The 17,575-nt window shown below is 37.7% G+C and overlaps 1 protein-coding gene across 21 annotated transcripts in view; it reads left to right on the top strand.

Annotated features, from left to right (window-relative positions):
- Positions 1–17,575, top strand: part of LRRFIP2 (LRR binding FLII interacting protein 2) — a 109,263-nt gene that overhangs the window by 60,825 nt on the left and 30,863 nt on the right. For 9 of the 21 annotated variants that reach the window (XM_057705753.1, XM_057705754.1, XM_057705761.1 and 6 more), the window contains 7 exons: positions 170–217; positions 654–710; positions 3,263–3,331; positions 5,624–5,713; positions 11,849–11,893; positions 13,300–13,416; positions 16,204–16,275. In XM_057705753.1, coding sequence (XP_057561736.1) covers positions 170–217; positions 654–710; positions 3,263–3,331; positions 5,624–5,713; positions 11,849–11,893; positions 13,300–13,416; positions 16,204–16,275 — 498 coding nt within the window. The remainder of the gene's footprint in view (positions 1–169; positions 218–653; positions 711–3,262; positions 3,332–5,623; positions 5,714–11,848; positions 11,894–13,299; positions 13,417–16,203; positions 16,276–17,575) is intronic. The other 12 variants (XM_057705758.1, XM_057705765.1, XM_057705762.1 and 9 more) reach the window with 3 other exon arrangements.

Genomic DNA, 17,575 nt, shown 5'->3' with positions numbered 1-17,575 from the left:
TGACGCAGGAGTTTATGCACGTGTTAATGAATGTTGGCACCTCGGGAGGCTGTACACTTCAACACCATCCTTCAGAACGTTTTCGGAACTGAATGCTGCGAAGAAGTTATGTCATTTTCAAAATAACCTTGATGCCGAATGCATAAATGGTATTTCCTTTGTTCTTTAGGTGTCACTGTATGATGGTGGATTATATAACCCTTATGGTTCTCGAACTGTAAGTCTAACCAGGGGGAGGTAGTGAGGAGAGTGATGTGTAGGTGGGCACAGTTTATGTACAGAGTCATTTAATTTGACCTATAATTACTCTACAAGCTGTGATCCATCAGCCTGCCAATTGTGACTCTCACCCAAGCTGTGAGAAGGCACCTGCTGGAAACTGTGGCCTGAAGTGTGAAGGCAATACAAGTAGAGAAACCTCTTTTCTAGAGGATGGGGATAGCGCTTTTCAGGGCACCCCCTTCCTTTCTTCTCTCTCCTGCCGTGGGCTGCTGGGTGGCGAGGGTGGGAGTGAGGTAGAGTTCCAGGCCGGGAGGAACAGTTACCTTTACCTGGGAGCCAGGGGTGAGTTCGGTCCTGGGGCACTGATGTATTCCCAGCATGAAAAGGAGCTGACCGTTATTGTAAAACCTTTCTTCTTGGAAACTTTTTAGCCATCTGAGTACAGTTTTCACTCATCAAGAACAAGTTCAGCCCGCAGCAGTCCTGTGGTGAGCTGTCTAGTGTCTTTGCATGCTCTGTAGACACTTCTGATTGTTTCAGTAATCTGTACTCACAGTTCAGAATATCGAGAATGTGGTGTGTTTCACTCTTTTGTGCATAGATTGTTGTTTTTCTTCGGTACACAAACGCAAACACTAATTTGTCCTAATCAGCGGTTTCTGTGCAAATGTGACTTAAGCACGTAATGTCTTAAATGAGTCTGGAACCAGTGCCATTAGAATTTTTTAAGAATTTATATGTAACTGTCATTTGTGTGGAAATTCTTATATTTTCAGTGGGGATGATTCAGGCTATGAGTTGGCTGCCCTAGCCTTTTCCTTTCTCCTTTTTGTCTTTACTTCCTACATTGAATCATTTCACTTGCTTACCAGCCTTTCAGTCGGTGGAACGGGAGGAGAAGTCAAATAAGTCAACTTTTAAAAATTGCTACATAAAACACAAAACTGGGACAATTCTAATCACCCAGTCTTTCTGGACTTTTTTAAAATTTATAAACGTAATATTAGCTTAAGGGAAGAGCAAAGTAGAAGTCCTCTTGACCCTTTCCTCCTACATCCACTCCCCAGATACAACCTCTGCTCTCTTCTATATCCTTTCAGAGGTATTTTACATATATACAAGTGTCCTTTATTTGAACAGTATATAAATGATTCGTATACATACTGCTCTTCAGCCTTTCTTTACTCAAAGTATCTTTTCAAATCAAATTCTTTTTTTGTCAGTATTTTTTTTCTTTTTGATGTTTAAAAGATTTTAAAAAGTAAACCATGTCCCTTACTATTTCCACTGAGTGCCTCTTGGAGATAATTTTATGTCAGCACATTTTTAAAAATAATTTTTATTCATTAATTAATTAATTTGCTGCATTGGGTCTTCGTTGCTGCACAGGCTTTCTCTAGTTGCTGCGAGGGGGCTCACTCTTCGTTGCGGTACACGGGCTTCTCATTGCAGTGGCTTCTCTTGTTGCAGAGCACAGGCTCTAGGTGCGCAGGCTTCAGTAGTTGTGGCACATGGGCTCAATAATTGTGGCTTGCAGGCTCTAGAGCACAGGCTCAGTAGTTGTGGTACACGGGCTTAGTTTGCTCCACAGCATGTGGGATCTTCCTGGACCAGGGCTCGAACCCGTGTTCCCCTGCATTGGCAGGAGAATTCTTAACCACTGCGCCACCTGGGAAGCCCAGTCCTTTTTTTTTTAATGGCAGTGTATCATTCTATTAGTGCCTGGGCTGTACATTTGAAAAATTGCTCCCGTTTTCATGGACATTTAGGTTGTCAGATTTTTGCTATCACAGACACTTGTACAATGAACGTGCTTATACAAGTATATTTTTATGTATTTATATGAGTAGATCTGCATAGTAAATTGCTAATCATGAAATGATGGGAATCAAAGAGTATTTACATTTAAATTATATATGTTGCCATATTACCCACCAAAAAACCTGTGCTAATTAACATTTTCAATAGCAGATGATGACTTTAGGAACTACCTTGTTATTCTTGACAATGTCAAAGTTGGAGAAATTATTAAGCAGTTTCTTAATGGTCCACATAGGTTACTTTGTGGAGTGGAGTAGGTGAGTTATATGGACGTTCTTCTACATATATGTTTGGCTCATTTCTCCTGCTATTTCCAAGTGGCACTTATCAAGAACTCCACTCTTATAGTTAACAAAAAGTTATTACAGGGATGTTTAAGGAGATAAAGGCTTTTTCACATAAGGAGGAAGTTTACTTTTAACCCACCTGGTAATAAAATTCCACTTGACAGTTCTTGGGCCTGGTAGCATTTTTAGTGTGCCAACTGTGATGATCCCTTGCAAACAAAATTACGGTAATATTTTCAGTCAAGTGTAGAATCTTGTCCTTGTGTGCTGGCTAAATGCTATTTCATTTGCAAGTTGGGCTCAAAGTTATTATCCCAGTGATGCCAGAATGGTATCTTAGTGATGTCAGAATGGAGGCAGCCTATACATCCCGAAGGTGTGTCGTCCATTGCTGGTGAAACAGGAAGAAAACTGTGGGGTGATGTTAGAAATATCTCCACCTGCTGCATAGGAATGAGTAAAGGACAATAAGAATCATCATTTCAGTGTCCTTGCCGGTAGGAAATTCTGTCTTTGACTTATATTATTTCACTTAAGACGATTCTTTTATTTTCTCTCCCAAACTAAAACATTGAGTGTATTTATTGACCCCTGATAGGTTCCTAAAGGGCCTACGGGTTTAAAAAGCATGAAGTCCCTAGCAGGTTTTGGCTAGTAGAGTCATGCCCCCCTCCTTTCTTTCATTTAACTTAAAATAAAAGATAAAGTACTATTTTGTTCTTTGTGCTTTTTGGAAATATCTTTTGATTTTTAATGATCGTTCATTATGCCTTGAAACAGCTTTTTGGTTTAATGGTGCACAATAGATGGTGCTAATTATAAGGATCACAGAGAGTGTTTGTGTGCTTCCCAAAGCCTTACTGCATGCGCTTACAGCCACAAGACCTGTAGTGAGATTGCATCTTTTTCATATCTGCTTTTAATATCTATAGTTTATCGACGACGACACTGCGAGCATTGCGTCTTCTGGTCGTTCCGGCCGTGGGCGAAGGGAGAGTGTGGTGAGCGTGGTTTGCATGCAAACACATACTATAAGTTTTCAAATTGCAGCACTGTGTGGCCACATGAAAGCTATTGGAAAATGGAATTTGCACTTGACAAAATGAGCATTTTCTTCAAGTTTAGTTTGTATGAATAATTAGCCTTCAGAAATGTATTCCTGAGAATGCATTTTCTTAGTGGGCTATGTAAACTTTCCTAATGACACCTCTTACGTGCTAGTCATTGTGTACTTGACAGATTTTCACTTCTTATTCTTTGGTGCTATTTTATGCACGTGTATGTATGTGCACAATTCACTAAAACCATAACATTTCTTAAGCAAAATTAATGCCTCCACATTGTTTAAAACTCATTCCTATGGATTAGAACTCATACTGCCATTAATTAGTTGTTTTCTTTGCTGTGTATTTAAATTTAACCGTTGTTTATACATCTTTTAAGGCCCATGAATTTTTTGAGTTGCTGATGGCAAATTTTTAAAATTTTGGTCTTAGAATTCAACTAGAGTTACAGTTGTAGAGTTAACAGCTATATGTTACAATACAAATTACATGATTTCAGGTTATTCTTTTGATGAAGCAAGAAATGTTACAGAGAGCAGATGGCATTTTTGCTGTATTTAAAAATCAATTCAGAAATTACATTGGTGAGGATGGTGTGTCAGCTTAGAGCTAAAAAAAAAAAAAAAAAAGAGCCCAATAGCTAAGAGGCTGTAATTCGTTTAAGAAAATAGAAGGCCATTTAATACAAGCAATGTTTTGTGAAAGATTATAAACCCAAAGTTTTCATAGAAAAGGGGAACAGCATTTGAGAGCTTTGTTGCCAGAAATCCAGTGATCTATTTAAGACAGTTGTGGTCCATTGGCAAGGCAGTTAATGCTCATACTCACAGCTGCAGCAGAAAGAACAGTCCACGACACCTGAAAGCACCCTGGAAAGTGAGGAGTGGAAAGGGCAGGGGCTTTGAAATAATGATGCCTGGGCTTGAACCATTTCTCCAACCTGTTGTGTTAATAGCAATTTCTTTATTTGTACAATGGGCATGTAATGACTACCTTTGTAGGTAGGCTTAATGTATAGATTAAAGGAAATCCTGTATAGAAAATAACTATCAAAATTCTGAGACAGTGGGTCCCATTATTACATGTAAATCTAAGCTGTATCACTGTGAACAAGAGTACTGTTGCTTGATTGTCTCAGCTCTTAGCAAAACTTCATATTTGTAAGCCTTAAGGAAGGCATCTCTGTGGATGGGCTTCCAGATTCCTTTCTAGAAGAGAAGAGTTTTTGAGCAAAATAATCAGACAGTGCTGAGGTCGGGAATAGCTGATGAGCGAGGTAAAAAGTGTTCCTTATTTGTTAATTCAGCAAGTGTTTGTGGAGGGAACGCCTGTTACACGTGAGGCACCATGTTAAGTGCTGGGAATAATGTGGTAAGCTGCACAGAGCGGATTTCTGACGTCATGGAGCTTGTATCCTGGTGAAAGAAATAGAAAATACACTGATAAAGAACAAGAAGGGAGAGTAAACCCTGGGACTGTGAAGAGAAAAAGCAGAACACTGAGTGGTGGTGCGTGTGTGGGGCGGGGTGGGGGGAGAGGTCCTTTGCAAGGGATGATCAGAGAAGACTTCTTCCAGGGAGCTGACCTTTGAGCTGAGAGCTGAACTGCTTGAAGAGCTGGGAAGAGAGCTTCCTAAGCCAGTGCTAGCAGCTAAGGTGGGAAGAGACTGAGTGTGTTTGGGGAACCAGAGAGAGGTCAGTGCAGTTCTTTCGTTATTTTGTTCTACAGTTCTTGGTCCTGAGGCATATGAAAAAGAGGGAACTGTGAAAATTGGTAAAAGGTGCAGTAAATACTCTGCAGATAGTTCTTCACTCAGCATATATGTGCTTAACAGAGTCGATAGCTATAATGCATTATACATGTGTGAAATATAGTAGTGGCTTTAGGTAAATGCTGTCCTAGGATCCCTTGTGGGGATGCTGGCGCTGGTCCTCAGGCAGTACGTGGATGGTCTCTATAGCATAGAGATCTAGCTAAGATGAATAATAGGAGCTTATTTTAGGCAGCTGTGATGTCATTTGGGAACCCTTTTACATTTCTTTCTTCTTGAGTAGGTAAATTGCAGCAGTTTCCTCATTTCATTTCAATTCATGATACTTTATCTCTCTCTCACACACACACACACACACACACACACACACAGTTTCCTCCCTCTATGCCAATGTTTTTATCTTTTTCTTCTCTCTCTTCTTAACTTTTAAAGCATCTCATTTTTTTTCCTACTGAAAGGTTTCTGCTGCTGATTATTTTAGTCGCTCCAATCGAAGGGGGAGCGTGATCTCCGACGTGGATGATGTCAGCATCCCAGATCTGACCAGCGTGAGTGCTGCGCATGGGGGTTTGCTGTCTCAGGCTTGTGACTAACAGCTAACAATGTAGCTATTTTAAAATTAGGAGCTTAATTTACTGCCTAGGAAATCTTTATTTGAACACACTAGCATAAAATACAGTTATTTGTTTTGTTTTGAAATGTATATATTGATATGTACTGATTTTTTGAAGCATTTTTCCCGTGGAAGTTTTCCCCCATAGAACCCATCAGCAGCTCCAACAATTACCAATATTTTGCCAATTTTGTTTCATCTATTTCTTCCCCTTTCCCTCCTTTTTTTTTCTGAGTTACTTTAAAGCAAATCCCATACATCATACCATTTCCCAGTAAGTACTTCAGGATGCATCTTTAGTTGAGGACTTTTTTCTTATTTACGGTGCCATTATCATACCTAATGAAATAAAAAATAACTCCTTAAAGCCATCTAATACCTAGCACATATTTAGATATTTCTGATTGGTCTTAAAATTTTTCTTCCCTTTTCATTTTGGAGAATCTGTAAATTTTTAGGTAAATTTTGAAGGTTGAACAACAAAATATACTATTTAACAAAGAGTCACTAATCTATAGTAACTGGGAAGGATCTGAATAGATTTTGAACATTTGGGTTATGGCATTGTTTTGAAGAAATGCCTATCCATTGCTTTCACATTTATTGGGAACTGAATTTAGGAAAGAGTGTCCAGTAGAAATGCCTTGAGGCATTTGCCTTAATGAAGGAACCCAGATCAGCAGATGTCTACCTGCCTGATATATCTAACAGCCTGATTTTCTGTCCATGACATCTCTCCATTACTGGCATTAGTGTCGTTTTGCCCTTGGACCAATGCTGTCTTAATTATCAAGCGCTTTGAAGCAGATAAGGCTGGGTTTCTTAACAAAAAATTAGACAGTTTTTTAATGAGATAATTATTTATATTTAGCACATCACTGATAATATTTAAATAGCTATTTCTGAATGACTAATCCTAGAAGACAATTTTGAGTGTTGCCCTTAAGTATTCCAGATTGTTAGCTCTCAAAGCTGGCGAAGCAGCAGTCTCATCTTGCCCTTGCTCAGATCACCAATCTCTCTGCACACAAAGTTAGAAGGCTGGCTCCCAAGTCCTTCCCTTGAAATACTGCACATTTTATTAATTTGCTTAGTAACCTGTTTTTTCACAGATATAAACAATTTAATTTATTGTGTTCACCTTTTCTCTTAAAAACTTTGATTTCTTTTAGCATCTAATATGATGTCTGAATTACTGGTTATGTTAAGTCTTCCACTGCCTCTACTAATTAAATAAAACTCTTCTTTTCCCAGGTAGTTATCTTGATTTAGCTACATATTTTAATAAAAAGTATACATATTTAAGGTACAAGGGTGAGTCAAAAATTATCTGCACTCTGGCTGTAGAATTTACAGAAGTTTTAATATAACTGGAGTGCAGATAATTTTTGACTCACCCTTGTGTATAACATAATGCTTTGATATACATGTATGTAGGCTATGCATATGTATATCAAATCATGCTGTATGCCTTATAACATAAGCACAAGATTCTCTAGAGCAGTGGTTGGCAAATATGGCCAGCCTCCTGTTATTTTATACCCTACGAGCAAAAGGTATTTTTTGTTTTTTGTTTTTTAATGGTTATCTAAGTACCTATATAATATCCTTAATTTTGCCTTTCAGCAAAACCTAAAATATATGTTGATCCTCTCTCTAGAACAAAAAATTTTCTCTAATATTATTTCTTTTAAAGGGTGTACTGTAATTCAGCTCACTGTAGACAAATAAAAAGTGGACTTAACGTTGGTAAGATCTCTTCCCCCACCACACACACACTTTATTAAAGATAAGCTGGAAACCTGCGTTGTATGGGAAATAGCCCAATCTTAAAATGCTGGTGGTGAATTCATAGCTTTAAAAAACGCCTTCTGGCTTCACCATTATGGGTCACACATGTGTGCAGTGTGCTAGTTTATAACCTCTGAGCTAGAAGGAGCCGAAGAAGGTGCCAGGCCCTGCTTTGGCAAGATTCTGCTCACTGGCTTGGCAAGACTCTGCTCACAGTAAGGTTGCTCTAGCCTCTTGTCTTCTGCGTTGTTTTCCCTTCTGTCCCGTGGGTCAGGCTAGAGTAAAGGAAAAGAGTGTAAATGTGCTTAACTTTAGTTTTACTGATTATCAATAATGAAACCATTTTTGAATGGATTCCTCAGCCAATTTTGCTTTAGGAAATTACTAAAAGTAAAATTTCCCTTCCCTTCTGTGGTTGGGGAATCAGATCTTCTGTATTCTAGGGTTTTTTCCAAATAGAATTTTTGAATAACATTATCAAGTCAGTATATACATATAAATTAGAAGTTAACAAAGCATTAGAATCCAATGACTGCATTAAGCAAACTATACTGTAAATACTTCACTAGATTATAATTTTATACCTTTTTAAAAAAATAAGTAAAGTTTATTCAAATGCCTTAATATAATACTTTTATCTCCTTGTTCCACATCATATTTATGATATCGTTGACAAACTGGTTGCTATATGCTGAAAGATATGCATAGCTCAGTTATATCAAATCTCTAATATCCTTTTAAGAAAAAATGTAATTTTGAACAAAATACATCTTTATTTCTAAACAGCTCTTTCAAATGATGGAATTAAAGTGTATTCACAACTAAAATTCTCTATTTCCATTCCATTGTATGTTACCATTTTAGTAGGATAAAATTATTTGTCACAGTAGCCATATTACTGAAACGAAGGTCAAAGGGCCTCTTAATCATAGAATAAGAAATATCTTTGTTTTAAGAAGAAATCTTGTCAAATCTTTCAAAGAGTTTGAAAGATTTGACAAGATATATATTCTGAGAAATATTTCTTATGTGCTAATTTCAACAAATAATCAAGGAGTTTAGATTTAGAGAGAAACAACCTTTATAATGTCAAGAGCAAAGCATTTGCAGATTTCCCAGACATAAATAGGGCAAAGGCATTTATCACTGAAATATGGAAAAGGTGATATTTAAGATTTTGTTTACTAGTTGATAATTTGAAATTCTTAAAAGAAGCAGTAAAGTTTGCCATCATGTGCTCTTTGTGCATTAATATGATATGAAATATTATTGATACAAACCTGTTAGCTAACTTTCCATTTCCAACTCTCAGAGAAACCCTTTTCTTGATTAGAAAATTACCTATGTAATTATTGAGGAGTGTAATGGCATCATATTTACGTGAAAGTTTTTGAGAATAGTAGTCCGTACTCACTATTCATGGGCAAAGTCCTAAAGGCTTTACTAAAGAAAAAAACCTTGCTTTCTGTTTTGTTGTTGTTTTATATTTTAGTCTACCATTTTGTTTAGCCACTTTTTTAAAGCAATTTGATGATTTATTTTCAGTATTTTTTTCTATCTCAGTTTAATTTGCTTGTTATACAAAATTGTGACCATATAGCACATATAGCCTTTGTTTTCTGATTTTTCATATTATTGCATATTTATTTTTTCCATGTTATTCATACACAACAATTTAAAAAAATCAGCTATAGTCACCATGTTTTACATTAGATCCTCAGACAGTTAATCTTATAGCTGAAAGTTTGTACCCTTTTACCAGCATTTCCCTCTTTTATACCTTAGTGTATTAAACATGATTACATTTTATTCTACGTAAGAGCCTTTTCAGGATCTGGCAGAGTCTTTTTGGTCATCATTTTGAACACTAGTGCGTGGTTGCAATGCAGCTATCTGTGTAGACCTCCCAGGGCTTTTAGAATACCAGGTTTCAACTAGCTTTTTGTCTAAACAGAAGGCTGCACATAATGTAGCATGAGCCTGAGAAATGAGAACTGAAGTCTCTGGCCAAGTCCCTGCGGCCAAATAATTGGGCTGCAGTGGGGCTGCTCTCGGCATTTTTGCTGCCTCCACAGTCCCTGAAGTTTGGCGCATGATCAGCTTGGGTTGCGGCTGTTGGGATCTGTCAGAAGATAGCGAAAGCAATAGAATCAACCCTGCAGTGATGCAGCCTCTGAAATGTATGATTATTCTCAGGTGACTGTCTATTAAAAAATGGGTGGGTTTGGGGGTCATTTGTATGAGAGTGGGATTAGAGACAGGGTTTCAAATGGACATGGAAGAATGTTTCTGAATGCTGCTTGTTTTTCTCTTTAACTCATTCGTAGAAGAGAGTTGGAAGATACTCTAAGGAAAATATGGCAGTTTATTTAGATATGGTATTTCTTTCGCTCTGAGGAATAGCACATTAAATGTTAGACAACATATTTTACTAGTATAAATGTAAGGAAGGTAATTCCTTTTTATGGCAGTAACTGCCAATAAAAATTATTGTCATTGCCTGTTTGTTTTAAGACATTTCACATGTGGTTTAAAGAAGTCAAAATGAACTAAAATCAATTCCTTTTTAAGAAAAAGTAAGAAGTAGCAAAAAGAATTTGAAGTCTGAGATAGTATTTATATTCTGATTTAGTACTTGCAATAAAAGGTGTTTACTGAGACAGAAAATGAACATGATAATTGTGGGTAATGGGAAAAAAAAACAGAAAAACTTTAAAATATGAGGACGTTAGAGTGAAGTCATCTGAATTGAGCCAGAAATAATGACATTTTGTGTTTTCATAATTGACTAAGCAAAGTTTTCAAATCTCTTCTCTAGATTGGGCTGGGGGTGTTGGTCCAGGAGTTGGAGTCTGGGTATATTTTCATTTAGTTAAATTTCTCTGTGACTTTTTTCCCCCTGATGGTAATTGGGGCATTATATACAGGTAAGTAATAGGAAAAATTCACAAAACTGAGATCTGGATCCAGCTGTGACGTTTAAGTAGTTCATCCTTCAGCAAGATCTTTCACCTCTGAATTTCTTTTTCTTCAGCTATAAAGTCAGGGTTTTAGACTAGACCTTTAAGGTACTTCCCTTCTTGAAACACCAGTTAAAACAACTGTAAGGCCTGTCTGCGGAAGATAGGATAACTCAATTGTGGTATGTCCAGATAATAGGATACTATGCAGCTGTTAAAAATAAGTGAGGTAAGTCTGTAAGTATAGATGGGATATAATTCATTTATTCATTCATCCAACAAATTTTGAGTCCTTCTATATGGCAGGTGCTATTCTTGGTGTTAGGAATACAGAAAAGAACATACAGACATAGAGCTTACATTAAAGAGAGGGATCAGACAATAAATAAATTAATAAATATCATGGGGTCAGGGAGTGATAAATGCCATGAAGAAAAATAAAATACTTTCTCTAATCTCTGAAATATGGTAAGGGGGAAAAGAAGATATGGAATGTATTTAGGACACTACTGTTAGAATTTTTTAAAGACTTGGGAATAGGTTGCCCTTGAAGATCAGGGTATGATGTAGTAGAGAAAGAGACTTACTTTGCATACCCTTTATGCTGTTTTTTTTTCTTTCTTTCTTTCCTTTTTTTTTTTTTTTTTTGCAAACGTGCACTTGTATTACTTAAGAAGCAAAAACAAAAACCAGACAACCAAATCCTTAGTGCTGTGGGGAAATTTTTTTTTGATGATATATTTTACATGCTCTAGTCCAATCTGAACTTTTTTGGCTAAGTGTGCTAGTCTTATCTGTGTGTCCTGTGTCCTAATAATGTTAAGATAATGAAGTTTTTTGGCTTTTGGTTTTATCAGACTTTTTTTTTTTTTTAGTTCTTTATTGGATTATAATTGCTTTACACTGTTGTACCAGTTTTTGCTGTACAACAAAGTGAATCAGCTGTATTAGACTTTTCTTTTTGATGTGTATAAATTTTATGTGTGTGTATGTTAACTTTTGCAATGCTAAAATTTAAGTTTATATATGGTTTTCTTTAATATGTTTCAAATAGCATGAAAAGAAAATCTATATAAAAGTTCTATATTTTTTCATAAGAACAGCTTGCTTACTCCATGTCTTCCTTAGATAAGAACTAAAGTTCTTAACATCTTGTTTTATGTGTCCCAAATTTTATTTCAGTTTCAGTATGTTTACTTTTAGGTTCCAAATATCAGTTGAACTTGGAGAACTCAAATGAGGTCACTTCTTTTTTTTCCCCTAAAAAAAAAAATCAAAATACTAAGTATCTTTCTGGATTTTTATCTCTTTTTTTCTAGTTGGATGAAAAATCTGACAAACAGTATGCTGAAAATTACACGAGGGTGAGTATCTAAATTCCTGAGGAAATTAAGTTCTCAAGGTCAGTAACTTAATTTCTACCATTATTTTATTCTTGATTTTACAACAGTTTACTGATGGAGCTACTTGTCTTCGCTTCATCTACTTCCTGTCCTTGACCCCCAGATTCCTCTGTGGTTGAATCATGTGAAGCACTGGGAAGAGAAAAGACACTGCATTTTATTTCCTTAAATGTCACCTCTTAAACTTTTAGCTGCTCTTTTGATTTTAATTCCTCTGGAATTTAATCCTGAGAAGAAGCCATTAAACACTGAAAATGAAGAAGTATCTTTAGGAATGGTGGTGACAGACTCTGAGGGCTTATTTTTTTCCTATATAGATAAATTATTTCTTTGAAGTACAATAAAATAGCTCCTTTCTAGGAGTTGCTTTGTGTTTAAAAAGTCTCTGATTTTCTTCCGGAAATATTTTTAGCAAGTCATCTTAGGGAAATTATCAGGATTAATTTTGTTCTCTGCCCCCAAAAGGTGTACCAGTTCTATCTAATAGTAACACGGTGCAAGCCACTAAATGTAAGCCACATGTGTAAGTTTACATTTTCTAGCAGCCACACTAAAATAGTAAAAAGAAACAGATTAAATTAATTCGTGTAATATATTTTATTTAACCTAAATGTCCAAAATCTTTAAACAGACTCAATATGAAAACTTGTTAATGAGATATTTTAAGTTCTTTTTGCCACACTAAGCCTTTGAAATCCAGTGAGTATTTTACACATGAAAAAAAAATTCTCATTTTGGACCAACCACATTCCAAGTGTTCAGTCGCTGCATGTGGCTAGTTGGCTGCTGTACTGAGCAGCACAGATCTCTGCCTTCTTTTAATTCAGTAGCATAATCTCGCATTTAAACTCATTGTGGGAAGCGCAGTCTAAATTCATAGTGATACACAGTGTTGCTCCTTTCAGCTGCAGATAGTATCTCCAGCTTTTTCAACAAAGTATTAGGAAAAGAGAAGATGCTAAAGAAGCAGCTTCAGGAGCTAAATAGGCGGACTGCTAATTAGGACCAACTATAACATTCTAAAACTGTTTAAAATCAAGCTGATGTACTCACCCCAGTGCTGTTTACAATACAGCAAAGATAAGCTTAGAAAACAGACGACTCTCACACAGACTATTTCCTTCTTAGTTATTATGAATTCTAGATTCCAGTACAGTGAGCAAACGCAGTTGTGCTTAGTATGCCTGGGCCCGTCTTTGAGTACCCCTTCCCAAAGCCAGTCTAAATTGCCTGCGGATTGCACAGTGTAACTTCTCATCCACACTGTGTTAAATCTCTCCCCACCACCCTGCCCGACTTTTAGTTTCCACAGCAAACATATTTTTAAAGAAACAAGACTTAAAAGTGTCATATTTCTCTTTCTCTAGCCTTCATCTCGAAATTCTGCCTCAGCAACAACCCCTCTAAGTGGAAACTCATCCAGACGAGGAAGCGGGGACACCAGCAGCTTAGTAGATCCAGACACCTCATTAAGTGAATTGCGGGTAAACCGCGATTTTGGGTTTGCTTTTTATAAACAATTTTTTGGCTTCTTTGTAGTGTACTGGAACGAGTTAACATTTAAATTGACTTGGTAGGAAGGAAAGACGTATGAGTTCTTTTAAAAAAAATTGTGAATACAGTTCAAGAGTGTGACTAGGGTTTAAAGGGAAAGAGATTAGTTAATTCTTTTCCTGTTCTCTTCCCTGCACATTTGATGATATTGGAATGAGTTCTGCTAATTTACAAATGCCAAAAAAACTTTCTGATGTATATAAAAGTAGTTCTCTCAAATAATTGGCCATATTTTAAATGGAAAATATGTGGATGTGCAAGGAACCAGACTTTGGGAATTATTAGTCTTTTGAGCCATTATGGCGTTATTTGGCTGCTTGAATACAGTTATCTCTCAGTGTTTCATGATAAGACAAGTATGATAATATTTGGGATGACAGAAATACCTGAGTAACGAAAGCTCGTTTAACCCATTAGTTGAGTCTCCATTCTTATTAATAACCCTTTCAAAATGTATTTGAATGTCTATTTGCTGAAGATGCTGTTTTTGAGGACTGGGGGAAGGGTAGTAATAAAAATTGCATTTATTCATTCATTCAACCTTTACTGAGCACTTGGCCCCACAGATTCAGGCAGTAAAACACACTTTGGACTTAAAGAGTTCACTGTTTCATAGGGAAGACAAATGGATATAAACCAGGAAAACCAGGTAGTGTGATACCGTGGTAGTGGCAAGAATAGGGCTGTTAAGGGAATTCGGAGAAGCATCATCTAAATTAGACTAGAGGAAGAGATAACAAAAGGCTTTTCAGAGGAGAGGAGGGGTGAAGGAAGAACAGAAATTAACCAGGCAAAGAAGCTGAAGGGTGAAGGCTTTCTCAGACAGCTAAATTCAGAGAACCACAAGGTTATCTGTACAGCAGCATTGCCAGAGGGTGGGAGGAGAAGTGAGGCTTTGTGGTGGGTAAGAGGATTTGCACTGGGAAGTAGCGATGGGCCACATCAGGAACACCCGTGTGGCAGGAATCCAGGTTTACCCTGACAGCTATGGGATAGTAAGTAGGGGAGCAGTACTATCTGATTTGCATTCCTAATGGTTGACCACAGATTGGAAGAAGCATTGGAGGCAAGGAGAACAGTTACCCAGGGGTTGAGCAATGGGGATGAGATGAGCAAGTCAAAACTGTGATAGGAGAAAATGTAGGGAACTTGCTCTGAAGGGAATATTAGAGGATGGAAGTTGGTTGCTCAATAGAGAGAGAGAAAGTTAAGAGGTTTTTTATTTCTTTTAAAGGCAGCATTAGTTGTTGTTTTCATTGGTCACGTTGAGCCAGTAGGCAGAGACTATGAAGGCTGAGGAAGGAGAAGGGGTACCTGACTGAGAAATTGCCTGAGTAGGTGAGAGGAATGTCCAGGGATCAGATGGATGGAAGGTGCCTGCCCCTTCCCACTGACACAGAGGAGGGGGGGGGACGGGTGGTGGCTGAGTAAAATTGTGGGCGGGGCAGGAGCAGGAGTCTGGCTTGTGAAATGGGCAGCTTGGAAAAGTGGGCTGAGGGTTAGGAGAGGGTGGGGAGGTTTGAGACAGCAGCGGTGGCACTGCAGAAGGAGGCCCAGGTCAGCCTGGCTCTGGCTGTGAAGGGGTCAGTATTATCGAGCTCTTACTAAGTACCAGGCATAAGCACAGGAGTGCAGAGTTGAATAAGCTCAGTCTTGCCTTTAGGTTCTGTTTTGTGGTGGAACAAAAGACAGGAGGATGAGGGCATTCCAGCCTCAGACTTAGCTTGTGCTCTCTGTGTATTTGTTATTTCTTCTTTGAGAGAACAACCTCCTTTAAGGAAATGAGATTTTTGTATCCTAGCATTTGGCTCCTAATAGGCACTCGATAAATGTCTGTTGAATGAACCAGTGAGTAAAAGACAAGCTTACCAAGGAGGGAATGAAGGGGGCAGGGGAAGTATAACAGAAACTCTGTGTAATGGGCCTTTGATAATTGAGCCTGCCTGTAATCGTACAGTTCAGGGCCCTGGAACAGTTATTTCCCACTGAAATCAACCATCCAGAATACACCTCATGTAGAAGGTCAGGTACAAGGAAAACAATATTTTCCATTTAAAATTTGACCTGTTTCACTTTTCTTATAAAGATTATGGTAACATTTGGAGCAAAAGCTTTTCTCATCATTTAAGTGATGTCCTCAGGGTAGAGACTCTCATTTGACATTGTGTTTAAAATATTTGTATTTAATATCCCTCCCTTTACTTATCTTTCTCCCAAATTAATTGTGGTCAGTAACCAAGTCATTGAAAGACAGCTTTGTTCATATCTAGTTTTACATTTTTAAAAACTTCTGCATGACTCAGTAAAATTTTCAGCTTACAATTAATTTGCTACACATTTTGCTAGTTCTCGGGGAAGTGTTATGCTAAAAATTATTTGAGTGATTTATGCAATTTCTTCAATTGTATGTTGAAAAATGTTAAAACTTATATGGCTTTTGTCCATACACAGCCGCACTGCTGTCTGCTAATGTTTCCACAGGAGTTAATGCCAAGAAAGTATTTGTTATGTTAGGCTGATTACTCCAGACCATCACTGGCCCCACCGTCACCTGGCCTGTTTGTCCCTTTTAGTAGTTTGGGGTGACAATTTACATTTGTGTACTGCGATTTCTCTGCTTTTAGTCTGGAATATACAAAAGTAATTCACCTTTTCATCTGACTCCTTTGAGACTTTGTGTGTGGTTTTATGCAATGGTTCATTCCTATGTCCTGCAGGATATCTATGACCTTAAGGACCAGATACAGGATGTAGAAGGGAGATACATGCAGGGGCTTAAGGAGCTAAAGGTATCAGGGCCCATTCTGCAGCCCAAGCATGCTCTCTGTATGCAGAAGTGTTGGTAGTGGTGGTTTCACAAGTTCTTTTAACTCCACTGCACATAGCTTTACTAACAGTGTTTGTCTTTCGAGCATGTGCTTAACCTGCAATGCATAGGAAAGGCCAGCTTCCAGTCTCTGCTTATGTTTAAATGTGTAGTGTAGTTTTTGGAATATTCAGTAAAAGATATTATGCCTTACAGTTTTTAAACCTTATCAGATGCTTACATATCCCTTGTGTCTTAGCCTTACAAAATTGAGTTGGGCAAAAACCTAAAAATTGTTCTAAAAATTTTTTTTATTGAGAATTGGACCTTAAAATTCTTCCAAGCTAAATGAAAGAGCATTGCCTATTTCTGTCACCCAATTCAGTCAGTATTAGGAATAGAAAGAAGAATCATCTAAGAGAGAGAGCATTATTACACATATTCCCTCTGGAGGAAGGACCCTGAAGGATGAGGGCTGTGTTTTCTTTTTGTTTTGATTTTTTTACATATAGATCAAGAAAGTTTACACAGATTTGGTGCCTTAAAGAGTTTGGAGATAGATTTAAATGGGCTTTATTTTTTCCAAGCAAGGGGGGCTGCCAGTTTTCAGTAGAAGTGTCTGTGAGGCAGACGTTTTAGTTGTAAATGGCACTTGATTATCACGTTCTTCACTGTGTTTTCTTTTGAAGTTATAACTTAGTATTATGAGTTACTGTAAGTTTCTCTGAACACATGTCAGCCCCAGTTTGAAATACAAATACACCCCAGTCCTCTAAAAATGCATACGCAAGGCATTCAGAGAGGTGACTCAGGATATGCTCAAAGGACAAAGTGTGGGCCTGATGGTCAAGGCCTTACTCAGCCACCCAGCACGACTGGACTTAGCCCAGCTACCAGCCGAAAACTTCATGCAGGTGATTGCGGTCCAGAAGGCACGTGGTTAAGAGGCAGGACCAGAAGGGGTGGGGAGGCCTATGGCGCGTGCCTGCAGGAAGCCTGGACGCTGTTGACAGCAGTGTGTGGTCGCCATAAACGTCAGGAGGATCCCAGAGTTAGTGTGTGATGTGCTCAGTCACTCTCGCTGCTCTCATGTTCGGGATTCAATCCCGCTTTTAAGGTTTTAGAGATATGACTTGGAAATATCTTAGATCAAGGGAACAAATCCAGTAAATTCAATAAATACGTTCATTTTAAAGTCTCATACGTAACTTAGTGTATCAGGAAAGCAGGTGATTCAAAGGCATTCTTACTTTATTTTAAACAGTTTCCCCTTGTCTTTTAGA

The sequence above is a fragment of the Hippopotamus amphibius genome, chromosome 13, assembly GCF_030028045.1.
Source record: "Hippopotamus amphibius kiboko isolate mHipAmp2 chromosome 13, mHipAmp2.hap2, whole genome shotgun sequence".
In the NCBI taxonomy this organism is placed as follows: domain Eukaryota; kingdom Metazoa; phylum Chordata; class Mammalia; order Artiodactyla; family Hippopotamidae; genus Hippopotamus; species Hippopotamus amphibius.
Note: the sequence above shows the minus strand (reverse complement) of the source record. Positions and strands in the feature narration are given on the sequence as shown.